Source organism: Gekko japonicus, unplaced genomic scaffold, assembly GCF_001447785.1.
Source record: "Gekko japonicus isolate JY-2015 unplaced genomic scaffold, Gekko_japonicus_V1.1 scaffold20, whole genome shotgun sequence".
Taxonomy (NCBI): domain Eukaryota; kingdom Metazoa; phylum Chordata; class Lepidosauria; order Squamata; family Gekkonidae; genus Gekko; species Gekko japonicus.
In genome coordinates this window covers 2,455,421-2,473,779 of record NW_015169172.1, presented here as the reverse complement: position 1 = coordinate 2,473,779, position 18,359 = coordinate 2,455,421, and the positions used below count along the sequence as shown (strand labels likewise).

At 41.3% G+C, this 18,359-nt stretch overlaps 1 protein-coding gene across 4 annotated transcripts in view; it reads left to right on the top strand.

Moving 5' to 3' along the window:
• Positions 1-18,359, top strand: part of PDE4B (phosphodiesterase 4B) — a 405,335-nt gene that overhangs the window by 381,876 nt on the left and 5,100 nt on the right. For all 4 annotated transcript variants that reach the window (XM_015415810.1, XM_015415809.1, XM_015415811.1 and 1 more), the window contains 7 exons: positions 7,438-7,531; positions 9,992-10,170; positions 13,109-13,207; positions 13,314-13,478; positions 14,134-14,233; positions 15,395-15,549; positions 15,677-15,799. In XM_015415810.1, the coding sequence (XP_015271296.1) occupies positions 7,438-7,531; positions 9,992-10,170; positions 13,109-13,207; positions 13,314-13,478; positions 14,134-14,233; positions 15,395-15,549; positions 15,677-15,799 (915 nt within the window). The remainder of the gene's footprint in view (positions 1-7,437; positions 7,532-9,991; positions 10,171-13,108; positions 13,208-13,313; positions 13,479-14,133; positions 14,234-15,394; positions 15,550-15,676; positions 15,800-18,359) is intronic.

Here is an 18,359-nt window from a genome sequence, read left to right as displayed (position 1 = left end):
CCGGCAGCCCTCCGTCAGAACTGCATCGCTCGACAAGAGAGCAGCGGCACCGAGAGTACTTACGGGACTATGTGTGCTAGTACTTTAGAACTATGAGGGAAGGGGTGTTATATACTAAGATAGCCGCGGTGGCGCTAGCCAGGCCACGCAGTCGAGCAGACCTTCTGTCCATATAACAATAGCCACCATGGACCCTAGTGTGCACCAGTAAGGTTGCCCAGATCTTAATATACAGCTATCATAGACTGGGTCTTTTAAATACAGCCTATCACGGGAATTGGGGGGGGTGTTGGGTGTGAGTGTGTTCACGCATATAAGCTGACCTCGGAACGACCAGTGCATGCTTAGTTCTGATGTAACTAATAAACTTGAGCTGATTTCACTATGCCACACCTGGAACTCCACTACATTATACTCACCTGTTGTGGGGAGGAGAAGGGAAAGGAATTTGTAAGCCGCTCTGAGACTCCGAGTGAAGGGTGGGGTATAAATCCAATCTCCTCCTCCTCCTCCTCCTCCTCCTCTTCTTCTTCCTTGTATGTTTGGGAGAATAGTATTTCTTGACTTCACAAAGACAGCTTGAGGCTAATTTTCATCAGTAAGTAGGCACTCATGGTAGAAGTTAATGATATTAACTCTCTCTTTTTTTACTATTCCATTTTTCTTGTTGCATGTGTTCATCTCCTTTCAGTGTTCTGAACATGCCCAACTTTATATATCCCTGGGGTTGCCAGCTAGTAACTGGTGGAAATCCGGAGTGGGGTGACATGAGGGTTGCCATTGGGCAATGGCATGAGGTGATTCAGGAGGTGATTCATGTCTCTATAGTAAAACTGTAGAGTTTCCAGCGATTCCTAGAGTGGAATGATGTCACTTCTGGGTTTTCTCCAGTGACATCACACTTTTGCGTCATGGCTCTTTCCCCCCCTCCCAGACCTGTCAGAGTAGAAGCAGGAAACAGGAGCTGTGGATGGGGATCCCCTGCCCCCAGTGGGAACTTGGTATCCCTCTGTATCCTTGTGTGTTCAGAAATGTGGCTATGAACGAGGGTTGCCAGGCTGGAGCCAGCAACCTCAGGGAGCAATTAGGGGCAGGGACTGGAGCTTTGGTTTCAGGCCAGCATACTGATGTTACTTACAGTGAGAGCCAGAGAACTGACTGATTTTTTTTTTCAACCGTGCTCATAATAATAGAACGCAAACATGAATATAAAATTAGAACCATGATGCATGAAGTTCCACAGTAACCTCCCCTTTTTTTATTCAAAAGGACACTTAAGAAGACAGGATTTTGCTTTGATAATCTTGACAAGGAAGCCTGGATGGCTAGGGTTTAATGTCAGTGTTGGAAACAGTGCAGAATTTGATAGGACTAAAGCTTTGAAGCTGCACCTTTGTAGGGCATTGTTAACTGCTAGACGTGATAGGATAGGAAAAGATTAACTATTTCCCATGAGACAAATGGTTCTTTAGATCACCACTTAATTCAGCATCTGTGAGACTGGAAGGAGGTGTATTCTGAGGGCAGCGACAGCCTCTGCCTTTCCCCCCATGGAAAGTGACTAATCAACCCCACAATCCTGCGTATCTTAAATTGATCTACCTTTAAACTATTCTCTTTCTTGCAGTGTCTAGTCATTAATTTATGTGTGGTCAATGCGATTAGGGCTATTGATTGTTGAATTTACCACATATAACTTGAAAAATGTCAATGCATACAGTATTTATAACCTTTTCTACTCTGAACATTAGTATACAGTTAAGGCTTGGATTATGCATGTTATGCTATTAGACTTGAATTGAACTGAGTTCATGAAAACCTCTACCATAATACTGTTAAGCTCTGTTATGCTTTGAAAAATTAATAAAATAGACAGACAGACAGACAGACAGACAGACAGACAGACAGACAGAAAGAAAGAAAGAAAGAAAGAAAGAAAGAAAGAAAGAAAGAAAGAAAGAAAGAAAGAAAGAAAGAGACTAATCAGACTACTGTCATGGAAATCTCAGGGCCAGCCAGATTTTAATTTATAGGGAGTTGAGAACGGTACCACAGGCAGACCTCTCTGATCTAGAGTCAATATGAATAAAATCCCTGTTTACTGCTTATTAGAGCTAGTGTGGTATGGGTGTTAGTATGTCAGACTAGGATCTTTAAGGTCCAGGTTCAGATCCCCTCTCTGTCATGGAAGCTTGCTAGGTGACCTGGGGCCATTCACATGCTCTCAGACTATCCTTACCCCACAGGGGTGTTGGGAGGGTAAAATGGAGGAGAAGAAACCAATATAAGCTACTTGGAGTCACCACTAGAGCAGAGTGTAATTGAAGTAAACAAACAAGATGCTTCATTCATATTTCAAAGTTAGATTTCTGAGATTATCTGGATAATATTATGTAGGGGGTTGCCTATATTTTTCTCTTTTTCTAGCTGTCAGAATTGCTTCATCGAAGACCTGTTATTCCTTGGTTTGAAACTGGTTTCCCTTGGTTTTGTTGTCACATCAGTCCATTAATGCCAGCCCAAAGTGAGATCAGGAGCTGAAAGTCATTCCCCCGTGTGTCCAAATGGCTGGGATTCCTAACCTTAACTCCAAGCATCATTCACACCTTCCTTCGCCCGTATCTTATGACATACTCCTGAGTAAACCCATCATGTGCCAGGAGGAGAGTGACGCACAGAGAAGCTGCCTCTGGCCATGTGATGCTCCTCTTCCAGCCTTTGCCTCTGAAGCTGAAAATGCCAGCAGGCAATATGCAGGGTCTGGTTCTGCATGTGTTGAAAGAATCTTGTTCATAGTCTTTCTGCGAATGGGATGCAGATATTTAGCTCTTGGCTTGCCAAAGGAAAAGACAGGTTTTACAGGTATATTGTAGTTTATATTGCATTTGAATCCATGTATCACTTTTGTTTTGTTTTTAGGTAATCATTAGCAATGTACTTCCTCTTCATGCCTTTGTACATTCAGAACCTACATACAAATAATACAGACCCTAAAGCATTTTTTTAAATTTATGACAACCACAATTGCTAGTAAATATGCACATGATTGCATATTCAAACCCAAGCTGCAGTACGCAAGTGCTGAAGAGCAACTGGCAGGAGCAGCTTTGATTGTGGTTTCAGAACATGTTCAAATCCAAGATGCAAAATAGTTGTATTTGGGCGATTTCAATTCTCACCTAAAGATGTTCTAGTATACATGTTACTTGAAGCATTTCAACAGATGAATTACATGGCCAAATATAATCCACTGACAAATGGAAAACAAAGAATAAGCCTGTTTACCTATCAAACTCCTCTCCTAGCTATTATTGGCATAAGATGTAGGCTGTGGGATCAACAGTGGGGAAAACCAATGAAGATATTAGGATAGCCAATAGTCCTTATTTCAAAGGACCAAAGGCAACAATGGTTGGAAGTGAAATGGAATTTCTACAGAACACTCAACCCAGGGTCGAGTAGGTCTTTAATTTCTGGAACTGTAAACTGACACTGTTGTTATTAGACAACCCTGTATGAGAGAGAGTGGGACCACACATCCTTGCATTTTCATAGTGGGGGGGGGGGGAAAGTAAGGAAAACAGGATAGTCAAATGCCAGAGATACAAGATATATTCTGTCACTGCAGAATAGCTCTGATACCAAAGTAAATGACAGATTCGGGAAACTCTTGAGTGAATGAGTCTCTTGAGAATTTTTATTGTTAAATAGCAATGTGGGGGGCATACTATTTTTTAGAATTCAAAGTCCACCCCCAGTTCTATGGCCACATTGGGGAAAGATGAAGATTGCATATATGTTGCCATTTTGAGGCATCTAAACACATGAAGCTGTCTTATACTGAATCAGACTATTGGTCTATCAAGGCCAATCTATATATCTAATAGCCAAGTTGCCCCTGGAGTGTGGATCGCTAAATCAGCGCTCCTGGGGCACTTGGGGGGGAGGGGGAGGTTTGTGCACATGTGGGCCAGTCCCCACGTGTGCACAAAAATGCTAAAAGTAGAAAAAAATTCGGGGGGATGTTTAAATCCCCCCGAAAGTGCAAGAGCATTCCGTGCGCATGCGCACAGAATGCTCTGTAGCTGACCTCGTCGCAGCCGCCTCCTCGGAGCCGGGCGGGGGGAGGACTGGCCTTGCCGCCGCCACCACCAAGCCCGGCAAAGGGGGGGAAGGACCGGCCTCTCCGCCGCCGCCGCCTCGGAGCGGCCTTGCCGCCGCTGCCACCGCCGAGCCCGGCAAGGGGGGGGGAGAAGGACTGGCCTCTCTGCCGCCACCTCCTCCTCGGAGCCAGGCGGGGGGGAGGACCGGCCTCACCGCCGCCGCCTCCTCCTCGGGGAGATCGAGCGGGGGGGGATGGAGGAGACGGAGCTCTTCTCCCCCCCCCCGCGAGTATCGCGGGTCCCCGTCTTGTATTGTCTATTCTGACTGGCCAGCTGCTCTTCAGATTCTGTGGTAACAATCTGTCATATTACATGCTACTTTATCATTTTAAATGGAGATGCTGGGGGTTGAAGCTGCCACCATGTGCATTGCAAGCAAATGTTCTGCCACTGAGCCATGACCCCTTCAGCCACGGCTCTCTGTTTGATTTCTATGATAAAAGAACTGCATTTAGGAGAAGGTTTAAAAAGGGGTGACATCTGTTATCATAGTTCAAGATCACTGTGCAACAGAATTGGATAGGTGTTTATGTGGTTGAAAAGGAAATAGTTCTAGTAGTACTCTATTGTTTAATTATCATGAACCCTAAACCATGTTGGAACTTGCGAGAATACAATCTTGATGCAAATATATGTCACACTTCGTATTTTGTGACTCAGATGTATTCATCCATGAAACAACACATGATACAAATCATCATGGCATATTTTTGTGACCTAACATGCTGATCAATTTTTCAGAAATGGGTGAGAATTGTTTCCTGGAAAAAACTTGATTGTGCAATTCAAGCTAATACACATCTCAGACAATTTGTCTTGAATATTCTACACTATTAGTCTTGTTCATAATTCCCTTTAGATGTTGAAAATGAGCTTGAAATTTGTTTAAAGTGATGTAGGAATTCCTACAACAGGGGCTATTACAGCTGCATGACAGTAATCTGAAAGAAAGTCTTATAGTAAAAGAGGCTGATTATCATGTGATACTGTTGCCATGGTACCTACGTATTCTTTGGACTATCAGTATATGAACTCTTAAAGAGGGAATAGAGATGAGGGTGGTTTTATATTACAAAACAACACTGTTCCTTCATATCAAGAAATAGAAATAATTGTAAACTCACCTTTATTGTTTGGAATTTCCTGACAGGATGACACCTTAAGGGGGGGGGGATACAAAGCAGTGTTTTGACTGTCAGTGATGATGCAATTTGGTTTATTTCACTTTAATTGTATTTTTAGTTTTTGTTTAGATTCTTGTATTGACTTAAGAGTAGGCAGGGTTTGGAATGAGCTAGCTCCTTTGCTGCATGAATGGCAAATGAATTTCTAACATCCTGAATAAAATGAGGCTTCTGAAGCAACTTGTTTTAGAGGACAGGAGGTGGAAATAATTTTACACTCTGCTCTGCAGACACTGCTTACAAAGGACAGCCTAGATGAAAACTACTGAATGTGGCTCAGTTAAACATTTTCTGTTTTCTGTTGAGGTGTTGTATGCTAAAATGTATTTTCTGTCTATATTTTAACATGCAAAGAAGTACAAAACCAATTTAATGGAAAATCTGCATGCAAAAAAATTGCTTTAAAAACCTTGACGAGTGAAAGGGGAATGTTCTAGGATGGCAGTGCAGTGACTGTGAGGGGCTTGCCTCATTTTGACATATTTAAATATGCATGGGGCTTCCTCCATTTTAATCTTCCTTTTGAAAAGATGGCTGTAAGCCGGCAATACCTACAAAAGCCGTCGTCATTTCTTCCTCGCTCACTTCAGCTAAGGAATACTAATCTGGAATGAGAGATCCCATCAGCCAACTAAGCAGCCAGGACAATTCATAATTCATAAATGCTTCAAGGCAGCTTGCTGGAAATATTTGGACTAGCTCCTTCATGTGATTTTTGTCTTCTGCCAACAAAAACTCCAACAATACAGCCTTTTTGCAAAACTGAAATACAAACCTCAGCGTTGTTTTGGCTTGGCAAATAGCTGTGATTACTGGAACTGCTGGTTTTTTGTTTTTGTTTTTTTACAAATATTAATCTTTTCATTGACTGGGAAATTGGGGCATCCTCGTTCTTGAGGAATTCCTCCCTCTGATCTGCTGATTCTTCATAAGGGATTTGTTGCTTGCGGTGTGCTGTCTTCCAAAAATGCCTGAGGCAAATTACTTATTATCTGTATCTTGGGGTTACATCAAGGTGGGTTTAAATCACTAAAAGCAGATAATAAATGCCAACTGTGTGCTGTGTGTTTAGGATAAAAGTATGTATCTGACTGATATTTGTGTTCCTATAGAGTTGGATGCATTTTGTATGGATACATAGAGCTGTAATTTAAAGAGCATCTTAACATTAGGATAAAAACCGAATGGTATGAAAACTAGGAGCATCACTTTATCGGCATTAACATTAAATATATTCAAGTTATATACCAGCATAATAATTTATCCAGATGTTAAGCTGATGGTATATTTTTTCTTCTGTTAGCTATTTCTGTAAAATGTTATTGTAATTGTAAAGGAGGACAATACCTGTTTGATATTATGTAATAAAAACTGAAGAGAGACTTTTAAGGTCCAAAATAAAAAATTGCTGTAAAATATATTTGTTTTTTAAAAAGAAAAATATTATTTTATTATTTAACAATTAGGTTTTAAAAAGAAAATGACCTGATAGCATTATAATCTTGTTCAAACATAAGGAGTTAGATCTAAAGTTCTTTTTAATTAAGGAAGCCGTTGTCTGCTGCCGGGTCTATTCTGTTGGGGCAAGGAGCCTTGCTGTGGCGGAAAGGGTGTGTTCCCTCAGTAGGACCTACTGCTAGAGCAAGGTTCCTTGTACCATTCTTCATTAATGGAAGGAATGGTTCAGGGTTACCAGCCTCCAAGTGGGGCCTGGAGATCTCTGGCTTTTGCAACTGATCTCCAGCTGACAGAGATCAGCTCCCCTGGAGAAAATGGCTGCTTTGAAGGGTGGACTCTATGGCATTGTACCATACTGAGACCCCTCCCCAGCCCCTGCCCTCTCCTGGATCCACCCCCAAAGTCTCCAGGTATTTTCCTGGAATGGTTCCTTGCACCATTCTTCATTGTATTCCACTATTTGTGAAACAGAACTTTTGTGTGCAACTCAAAGTATAGAAAACATTTCTTTATTAATAGTTTATTTCTAAAGATATTTTGTGCATTCTAGTATTTAATTCCAAGTTTAACTTATCTTGAAGTCATCATCCAGAGGAACTAACAAGCTATTATTTATTTTTTTTAAACACCAGTTCAAGAGAATGTTGAACCGGGAGCTGACACACCTATCCGAAATGAGCCGATCAGGGAACCAGGTGTCCGAATATATTTCAAACACTTTCCTAGGTAAGATATGCTGTACCACTCTTTCTGTGGGAGTAGGATTTTAACAGCCATGGCCAGGATCCAAGGCATCTACATGGTGCTTCTGGTTGCTCAGCAAGGCTTCATACATCTTCCAACTCAAGTCCATTATGCCACAACCCATGTTCAATTCACAAGGGAACTTATGAAACCATCAACAATATAGTAGAAGCTATGGTTGAAAAAGGAAATTAAGAAAGCCTGGTGCACACTGGCACAGAGCGAACAGAACAATAGTATTGATTAGATCCAGAGGTCCTTGCACTCCCGCCAGCCTTGCAGGTCCACCGCCGGGCCCCTCATGGGGCTCGGCAGTGGAGCTGCAAGGCCGGCGGCGGGGACCATTGGGGGCGGGGTGTGTGGCCTTATGACACGTTTCCAGTGATGTCAGGGAGTGTGGCCTTATGGCACACTTCCGGTGATGTCAGGGGGTGTGGCATATGCTAATGAGTTATGCTAATGAGTTCCCCTAGCTCTTTTTCTACGAAATGACCCCTGATTAGATCCCATGCCAGGGTTACTCCCTGCTGCCTAAATGGGATAGACAAAGCCTGGGGCAACATGTAAAACTGGGAGGTGTTTTTTTTTTTTACTAAGGTCACTTTTGAGCAGGAGACAATCTAATTAATAAAAACTAAAAGTATAAGATGGTACTAGCAGAAGAGGGGAAATGTATCCTGAAAGCCATTGCTCAACAACTATGCATGCTTTCAAAGTAGAGTTGCTAGATCAAACCTGGAAACCAGCAGGAGGGCTGGGGGCAGGAGGACTATGGGGTAAAACCTTAGAGTTTCGGGCAATTCCTAGAGCTACCCTTGTTATTTCTGGGTAGCATTAGGAATCACAGAAGCTGTACTGTAGATTTAGAGGAGGTTCTGTGGGGAGTAGTCCCACTCCGAACATCCAGCAGCTTTCTAACTCAGAATTTTAGTAGATTTTTCTATGGATGCATAGACAGTAACAAAATGACTACTATATGAAAACAAGTATGGGCACCATTACACTGATGCAGATGCAATCTCAAAAAGATATTATGGATCAGTGGTAGAATCAATACCCTTAAAACTCCACAGTGATGTTAATTCCAGTCCTAAACTTATTTATGCCAGACTTTCATAATCATTGATTTCATCCGTTATATAACCCAATACATTATGGGTGGTATATTATGTGCCATAAGGTCACTTCTGACTCATAGCAACCCTAAAACATTCCATGATTAACAGCCTTGCTTAGGTCTTGCAAACTGAAGGATGTGGCTTCCTTTATTGAGTCAATACATCTCATGTTGGGCCTTCCTCTTTTCCTGCAGACTTCAACCTTTCCTAGCATTACTATCTTTCCTAGTGATTCTTGTCTTCTCATAGACAAGTATGACCAACATCTGAGTCTCAGTTTAGTCATTTTTCGTCAATATATTACACAACTCAATTTATCACAATTATTGGGACAGTAGTAGTAGTAAGGCCCCATAGCCTGTATCCCTTTTCCTACTTCCTTTGCTCCTTCCCACCCACCCACCCACCCACCCACCAACCTACCTTCATCTGCACCCCTGTCATCAGCGTCCCCCCACCCCTCTGGAAGCCTCTCCCTGGGAAAATAATGGTCAAATTATGTGGTGCCAGCTGACCAGGATTCGAGTGCTTGGTGGAGAACCTGCAAAGCACCTCATTTTCCCTGTATGCCTATTTCCCTCTTGCTGGCAACCCTCTAGTTGTTCCTTTTCTCTGCTTCCTTCTTTCCTTCCCATCCACCCACCAACCTATACCTACCATATATCTGATCCCCATCTTCAGCTATATTTATTATTTATTTACTTCATTTATACCCTTTGTTCTTTACAATGGGGACCCAAAGCAGCTCACATCATTCTCCTCTCCTCTGTTTTATGCTCACAACTACCCTATGAGGTAAGTTAAGCTGAGACTGTGGAACTGTCCCAAGGTCACCCAGTGAGCTTCCACAGCAGAGTGGTGAATTGAACCTGGCTGTCCTAGATCCTGGTATCAAACTGTAACCACTATACCACACTGGCTTTTGTGGGGACTGCTGTTGAACAACTAGCAAGTCCTGGGTGAGTCACACAAGTTACTTGTTCAAAGTTCAGATTTGTCTGCAAACTGGGCCATGATCAAGTTTGTAGAAAGATCTGTCTTGTCTGTTCATGACTAGAAACTCTGGGTTTACGTATCCACAGATCTATGTTGAGAATTAAATGTATTGATTACACAGTGTCTACATATTAATTCAGAAATCTACAGTGCAATCTTAAGCAAAGTTGTTCTGATCTATACTTATTGCTAAAATATTTTGAATAAGCAAGCTGTAGTAGAAAATTTTAAGAATAAATATTTTTAGAATATGTAACACTAAACAAAGAGGGTGCTCATTCAAAATGTTTGAAAACTGCATATCCTCTCTCTCTTTTTTTTTACACAGACAAGCAGAATGATGTGGAGATTCCTTCTCCCACCCAGAAGGACAGAGAGAAAAAGAAAAAACAGCAGCTCATGACACAAATCAGTGGAGTGAAAAAGCTAATGCATAGCTCAAGCTTGAATAACACAAGTATTTCGCGATTTGGTGTGAAAACAGAAAAAGAAGACCATCTAGCTAAGGTATGTTTGAGACCCTACTCCTGAGTTCTCACTTCAGTTATATCAGTCTTTTTATGGAAGTGGACAGGCGATATATTCCGGTTCAGGAACGGTTCCCAAACGGTTTCTGGTCTGACATTTCAGACAGAACCGTTTTAGAACCGGTTCCCTACTGGAATATATCTATACTTTCACACACAAACGCTTCTGTCCCATTCAGGAAATGGGGCTGAACTGTTTTACCTGTAAACCACTTCCAAGTAGTCTTCAGTTTCTTCTCCCAAATCTGAAATGCTTTTTCCCGCCGTTTTTTGCCCGCGAGGGCGATCTCTGGCTTTTTTTAAACGTTCGCTTTAGAGCTCTATAGCACTATAACACAACAGCAAAACAGCATTATAGCAACCCCATTGGAATGCCTGGAGTGTTGTGTTATAGCGCTATAGCGCTCTAAAGTGAACGTTTAAAAAAAAACCCGGAGATTGCCCGCACAGGCGAAAAACGGCAGGAAAAAGCAGTGCAGTCTGAAATGGCAAACCGCTTCAGATTCAGCTGTTTACCAGTAGGGGAAAGCCATGTATGAAATGGCAGCCTATACCAGTTTACTCCACAACAGATTAAAAACGGCTTCAAACCGGCATAAAAAGGGCAATGTGAAATTCCTCATAGTTTTGCACACCTGCTTTAGCACAGAGTTAACTAAAGCCCCTTTTTGTCTCTTATGTTTCAAACTTGAGGTTGCCACTTTATCCAGCCTCTCATGGATTAAAAAGGTAAAGGTTCCCTTGCTCAACAGCCAGTCGAATCCGACTCTAGGGTTGCAGTGCTCATCTCCGTTTCAAAGCCAAAGAGCCAGCGCTGTCCGAAGACATTTCCGTGGTCATGTGGCCGGCATGACTAAACACCAAGGCACACGGAACGCTGTTACCTTCCCACTGAAGTGGTACCTATTTATCTACTTGCAATTTCTTGCTTTTGAACTGCTAGAATGGCAGAAGCTGGAACTAGAGACGGGAGCTCACTCCATCATGCGGCACACTCGGGTCTCGAACTACTGAACTACCGACCTTCCACAGCCTGCAGTTCAGCGACTTAACCACTTGAGCCACCGCAGGTCCTCTCATGGATTAGTCAGTTCGAAATAATTGGTGCCAATTTCACCTGGAGAGTGTGTAGATATGGATTTTACTAGACACTGGAGTAAAAAAGAATTCATAGGTCCAAACTGCATTGGTATTTCCCACCATTGTGCAAATGATCTCACATCATCTCACAAATTTCTGTCTACATTTGAAGCCGCATCCACTCTGCTATTGTTTCATCTCAGCATCAGCTGTCTGCATCATTTTATAGCCCTTTAGTAGTGACTCTAATGTCACTAGGCATCTCACCGCCTTATCTGAATGTGGTTTTAAGGTGGTACAACTGCTCCTCCCCACCATCGAGCTGCTATGAGGAAAAAGCAGACAACTGGTGTTGAATCCCCCCCCCATCTTTTCTAAGGAGATACCCAAATTGTCACAAAGGAAACAAGTTAGCTGAAAATCCAGTTGTCTGCATTTAAAAGCAGCCAGGGGACATTTTTCTGCAATCATACTGGGGGGGAGGGGTTTGGAAGCATGCCCATCCCTGAACCATTTGTTATTTCCTGGGGCAGTCTCCAAAATGCCCTGCCTGGCAACTGCTGGGTTTTTGGGGGTTTTACCCAGCTTGTTCCATCTTTCCTGCCCCCCCTCTGCCAGGCCACCCACTTTTACTTTCTCTCTGTGTGTGGGGGTCACAGGTGCTGTTCCCTCCCCACAATGCAGCGCAGCACCCTGCCAGTGCCCCTGGGAGGCTGCTCCCCCCCCCGCTCCCACTCTTCCTAAACAGCTTGCATCCTGATGCAGACAGGAGAGCTTTATACTGAGCCAAATGGGAAGCCAGCACTACAGCAGCACAAAACAACTTTACATAGCAAATGCAAATCGGGCCATAGTTAAGAGAGGTTTGTTGTTTATGACTCTGGTTGCCAAAACAGTAAGAAGTAATAAATAGTTAAGAGAGGCTGATTTCTCCTCTGCTTGTCTTCCCAGGCCCACAGTTGGCCTTTGGAATGCCCTGCCATGGAACAATGGAATGCAAAAACAAAACCCCCCAAAAAACCCTTCTTTAATTAAATACTTTGGGTATGCCTTGGGTATGTATTCTCTTAGGAAGAATACATCTAATTCTGGAGTGATCAAAAGACTGATAATAGAGAACTGTTTAGAAAGATGTGCTGTCTGAGGCTGGCCATGCTCAGAGATAAAGAGTGCTGTCATTATGTATAAATATTGCATTATCATCCCAGTGCTACTGCAGGGACCCATCTGCGCTATACCCTTGTATCCCTTTTACATAACTTAAACTGTCATGGCTTCCCTTGGAGAATTCTGGGTATTATAGTTTGCTGAGATGCTGATGGTTGCATGTTAAACCCCTTGTCCCCAGAGTTGGCTCAGTTCCCAGAGTTCTCTAACAAGAAGTAAAGACTATTAAACTGGCTATAATCTTATCTGGATATATCCAGTATTGGTAGCACCATTTGTACTAACTTAAAACAAAGCCAGTTTTAAATATTTACATAGTAACATTAAAAGACTGCCTGTATTTTGGCTTACATAATGGCACCATTGGCTCTTTCCCATTTCTTATTCCCTTCCCTTCAATCTGCAAGCAGACATACTGTGCTCAAAATAATTATCTTACTCCTTTAATGCGCTCTCCACTTATTAATTATTTGATATAAATTCCCTCTGGGTCCTTTTGCATGCTGTGTTCTCTTGATAACCGTGTAGTTAGCATTCATCATCAAGCTTTAAGGAACTGGTAAAAAAGAATTGATTGAGCTTATAACAACAGTAATGGAGTGCATACGGACTCATCTAAAATTTGGTGACACTAGGTACACATTAACTTTTTATTGCTGTTTTTCTTATAGGAGCTGGATGATCTGAATAAATGGGGTCTGAATATATTTAATGTTGCAAGATATTCACACAATAGACCTCTCACCTGCATTATGTATGCCATTTTTCAGGTTGGTAATTTCATGAACCGTTGTTGGAGTTGTTTGGTGATTACTTCTTAAAACTTATACCTGCCATACCCATGTTGCCTTATACCATTTAAATTGTCTTAAACAGGAGAGAGATCTACTGAAGACATTCAAAATCTCATCAGACACCTTTATAGCTTATATGATGACTTTGGAAGACCACTACCATTCTGATGTAGCCTACCACAACAGTCTCCATGCAGCTGATGTAGCCCAGTCAACACATGTTCTTCTGTCCACCCCAGCTTTAGATGTAAGTAGAGTGTTTGTTTGTTTTTACAGAGATAGAAGTCTTCATGTTGGAATAAGGAATTTGTCTTGCTGAAAAATCCTAGTCTATTATGGCATTCTGCCCTCCTCTTCTACATATCCTGTTTCTTGGCAAGTGGGGGTCATGGTAGATTCCTATACTTTCAGTTCTTATTTCTCACTATTTTGTCTTCAGTACAAAGACAAGAACTGTAATTAAAGCTTATTAGCTATTTAGCCTGTTAAGCATTTGCTAGAGTCAGTTTTATTTTGGCTATATTGTCAGCTTTTAGGCCTTGATTTCTGAGGTGGAACTCTGGTATCAAGTGTTTTATTATTTGAGTGAGGGGATGAAAATACTGAAATTTGAATGTGAGTTTTATTTTAATGTAGTTATTTTACTTTTCTGTAATGAGAACTGGAGATAGTGCAGCACAAAACAGTGTATCAGGGTAGAGGAAGACTAGCAGGCAATCCAGGAAAGGTCACAGTGTTCACTTTGAAACCCATGGACCATTTGACGGATGTTGTTGTATCTCGAAGGGTTTTGTTTAGTGAAGGCTTGTTTTAAGATACACAAATAATTTGGGTTGTACAGCTGACATAGCAGATAGTAGATTTATAACAGTGGCTTATTTATGTGCTAATTTTTCTTCTAGGCTGTTTTCACAGACCTGGAAATTCTTGCAGCAATTTTTGCAGCAGCAATTCATGATGTGGATCATCCTGGTGTCTCCAACCAGTTCCTTATTAATACAAGTGAGTTATGTGCTTAACAACACCAGGCACATATATTTTTTGTTGTTCAGGCAAACCTAGACAGCATAATAAAAAGTAGAGACATCACCCTGCCAACAAAAGTCTGTATGGTCAAAGCAATGGTAATCCCAGTTGTAATATTATGGCTGCAAGAGTTGGACCATAAGGAAAGCCAAGCACCGAAGAATAGATGCTTTTGAATTATGGTGCTGGAGAAGACTCTTAAGAGTCCCTTGGACTGACTGCAGTCATGAAATTAAAAGATGCCTGCTCCTTGGGAGGAAAGCTATGGCACAAATATACACTCACCATTTTCATCAGTTCAAGAGCCAATGTAGTTTAGTGATTAGTTAAGGACTGGGGAAATGTGAAACTTATTGGTGACCTTTAGACAGTCCCTTTCTCTCACACTAACCTCCCCCACAGGGTTGTTGTGAAGAGAACACGGGGGATGGAAGACAGTATATGCCCTTCTGAGCCCTTTGGTGAAGGAGATAGATTAAAACATAATGATAATAAGTAGAATAGCTCTTGCATTTCTTCCATGAAGCCCATTTGGTAATTATATTTATTTAAAAAATCACAGACTATCAGGTCATTCTGTTCATGTGGGGCTGTATTACACTGATTTCCCAGCTTAATATTTGACTGTGCACTATAAAGTTCATTTAAAAGGAGTAGCTTGAGGATGCCAGGCATGCTAAATCAGCGCATTCAGTGATCAGATGGTAGATAAGGCTTCACATGGCTTGTAGGAACCTAGGGGGTAAATAAATTGAACTCTTCAGGTTCACAGGCTTCTGGACACTGGTTACTGGGTTGCAAACATCAGGGGGGGCTATTCATTCATGTCCTGTTTGTGGGCTTTCTGAAACCATCTGGCTAGTAAGCAGGATGCTGGACTACATGGACTGAGTCTGATCCTTCAGATTCCATAAATAAGATGAACCCAGAGAGAATTGAGATGGGTATGCAAAATGCTCATGTTAATACCTTGCATTCTGAAATATCTTGCTTTGACTGTCCTTTTAGACAGTCTTTTTATGTATAGTACCCAAAATGTTAGTCAAAAGAGTGCCCAGAGAGGTAAAAGTGCTACCATGCTAGTTCTTGCTTTATGTCCCTTTTTAAATTTATGAAGTCTTTGACCCTTTTTACCAGATTCTGAACTTGCTCTTATGTACAATGATGAGTCTGTCTTGGAAAATCACCACCTTGCTGTGGGTTTCAAGCTGCTACAGGAAGAGCACTGTGACATCTTCCAGAATCTGACCAAGAAACAGCGTCAAACTCTCAGGAAAATGGTGATAGACATGGTAAGGATGTAGTATCTCCTAACTTTGTTACTGCTGCTTCTGCTGCTATACTGCTGCTATACTGATTCAGAAACTCACATTTCTACTTTTGTCATATTTACCAAGAATTCTTTCTCCATCTGTGAAGGTCTTGGCAACAGATATGTCCAAACACATGTCCCTTCTGGCAGACTTAAAGACCATGGTGGAGACAAAGAAAGTGACAAGTTCTGGTGTCCTCCTTCTTGATAACTACACAGACAGAATACAGGTTTGTATGGGAGATTCCCTTGCTATGCTGCTGCTTTTTCTTAAAGCATACTGCACATCTTTCCCCCCCTCCATCATACATTCCAATCAATGCCAGCCCTCAAGGGTAAGTGCTGGAAAGGTGAAGGGGCTAGTCTCTAAACTCTTGACAAATTGGGTTGGGATTGTGTCCCATCCCACCCTAGGTTCTAAATAGACTCTATAATTTTGGAGTCTGTTGAGAACCTAGTCCTTTGATCACTTGCTCCCTTGCTCAAGAGCCAGTTTGGTGTAGTAATTAAGTGTGCGGACTCTAATCTGGGAGAACCAGGTTTGATTCCCCACTCCTCTACTTGCAGCTGCTGCACCTTCAGAACGTTCCAAAAAATAACTGATAGTCTGATCCTGCAAACCTTCTTAGCCACCTGGGAAAATAAAGGAAAACAATTGATCTCTGGACTTTCAAAATTCCAACATCTCTTTAATCAAAAAAGTTTGTTACCCCCAAATTTCCCAATACACCAGGAAACATGGAAAAAAGCAATCATTACAAAAATTGTAGATATTGTAGAAAACAATATTTTAATGAATAAAACTCAATTAGAAACAAAACTGGGTTCTACTATCACTTGGATGCAATTTCTACAAATATCCCACTTTTGTTCTCAAATAAATTTAAATAATATTATTAAGCGTCCTTTATCAAATTTTGAAAAAATATACAAATGGATGAATACCTCTAGAAGACAACTTATGGCTAAAATATATTTAGTATTGATGGAAATAGAGTCTCACAACTTACTGACATATCAGAAAAGGTGGCATTCTATCTGTAATTCTATGTTATCTGATGATGACTGGCAATACATATGGAGGACATTTCCATTTAATATGAATATTATAGAAATAAAATTACAAACTTTCAAAATACTTACTTTTTGGTATTTAACACCTCAAAAATTATCGCATATAACATCTGCTGTTTCTCCTGCATGTTGGAAGAAATGCAGAGGTGTGGGAAATTATGTTCATTGTTGGCTTGAATGCCCGAAACTAGAGCTGTTTTGGAACTGGTTATGAATTGCAAGGCACAGTGGAACATATACTACTAAATAGATGGCAAATGCATATACAATCTAGTAGTACTATGAAAAGAATAGCCATTTCGTTGGCAGCAGCCAAAAATGCAGTAGCCTTATTTTGGAAGGACACTAAAAGTCCTCAACAACATCATTGGCATGCTAAACTTTGGAAGTTCTATATAATGTCAAAAATAACAGAAAATGTAGATGGAAGAGATGTATACAAATCTTCTTTAGATCATGCTATGATTTGGTTCCCTATTGTGAATTATTTAATGGATCAGGGTGAAATCCCTACGGTAAGATATGAATGTCTCATTGATCTGAAAAATGTAACCTGATACTGTAACTTTGAAAATGTAATACTCTTTTTAGCAACTCTAGCACTCTTTTCTTGTATACTCCCAACTTACCTGTTTTGTTAATTGCTATTTTTCTTTGCATTTATTAATAAAATGTTATTTTTAAAAAAGGACAGTTCTGGAAAGAGCTCTCTCAGCCCCACCTACCTCACAGGGTGTCTGTTGTGGGGAGGGGAAGGGAAAGGAGTTTGTAAGCCACCCTGAGACTCCGAGTGAAGGGCGGGGTATAAATCCCATCTCCTCCTCCTCCTCCTCCTCTTCAAGTGTGGGGAACTAATCTGCTTGCCTGTTCTGAGGCATCTGCACAGCTAAGTGTGCTTTATAGACCACTTTTCTAAGGAAGGGAGGCAAAACCATCTGCAGCTCCTAGCAACGCAAACGAATGTCTGTACTGTGACTTGCATAAGAAAAATGGTACAAATGGTTCAGAGGACATCGGGCAGAACTGTACAAAAACCACTGTAGGTGTTACAGCAAAAACTTCTGCTTGTGTCACAATTGCAGTTAGGAACTGGGCTGGACTGATAAGCACACTTGCGCACATAAGCACATAAACCTTTCCACAAGACAAGAATTTGGTGGTTTGTGGTTTCCTGAATTCTTCTTCCCTCCCACCCACTAGGAGAAGACAAGATCCTGCAGTCATAATGAATATAACTAGTTTAGGGTTCATATGGATTAGTAGTACAGTTAAGTATTATGCAATCCTCAAGTTTGTTCTTTGGATGTTTATGAGCTCTGTAGATTAAACCTTGTAATGGATGGTTAAATATTGAGAGAAAGGTTTTCTTCATTAAAGGCAGGGAATCTACTTTAATCATTTCTCTCCTTTGAGAACATGCATAGCAACGTCCATTTCAGTATTTTCCTAGATCAAGAAATGTCTGTGTTTTTAAATAACATTTATTTACTTGCTATGCCTTCCTTTGTCTCTGCTAAATCCTTTTATCTCACAATTATTTGGATCTTGTTTTGAAGGGCCTGGGAAATATACCTGCCATTCCAGATATGCCAGAAAGTGGCTATTGGGTTTTGTGGCACTGACAGCACTGCTGGATTAATTTGTTGCTCAGCACTTTAAAATGGCTCTAGTTTTCCTTCAAAGATCCTGTGCCTAAGGCCTGCTTAATAAGCATTA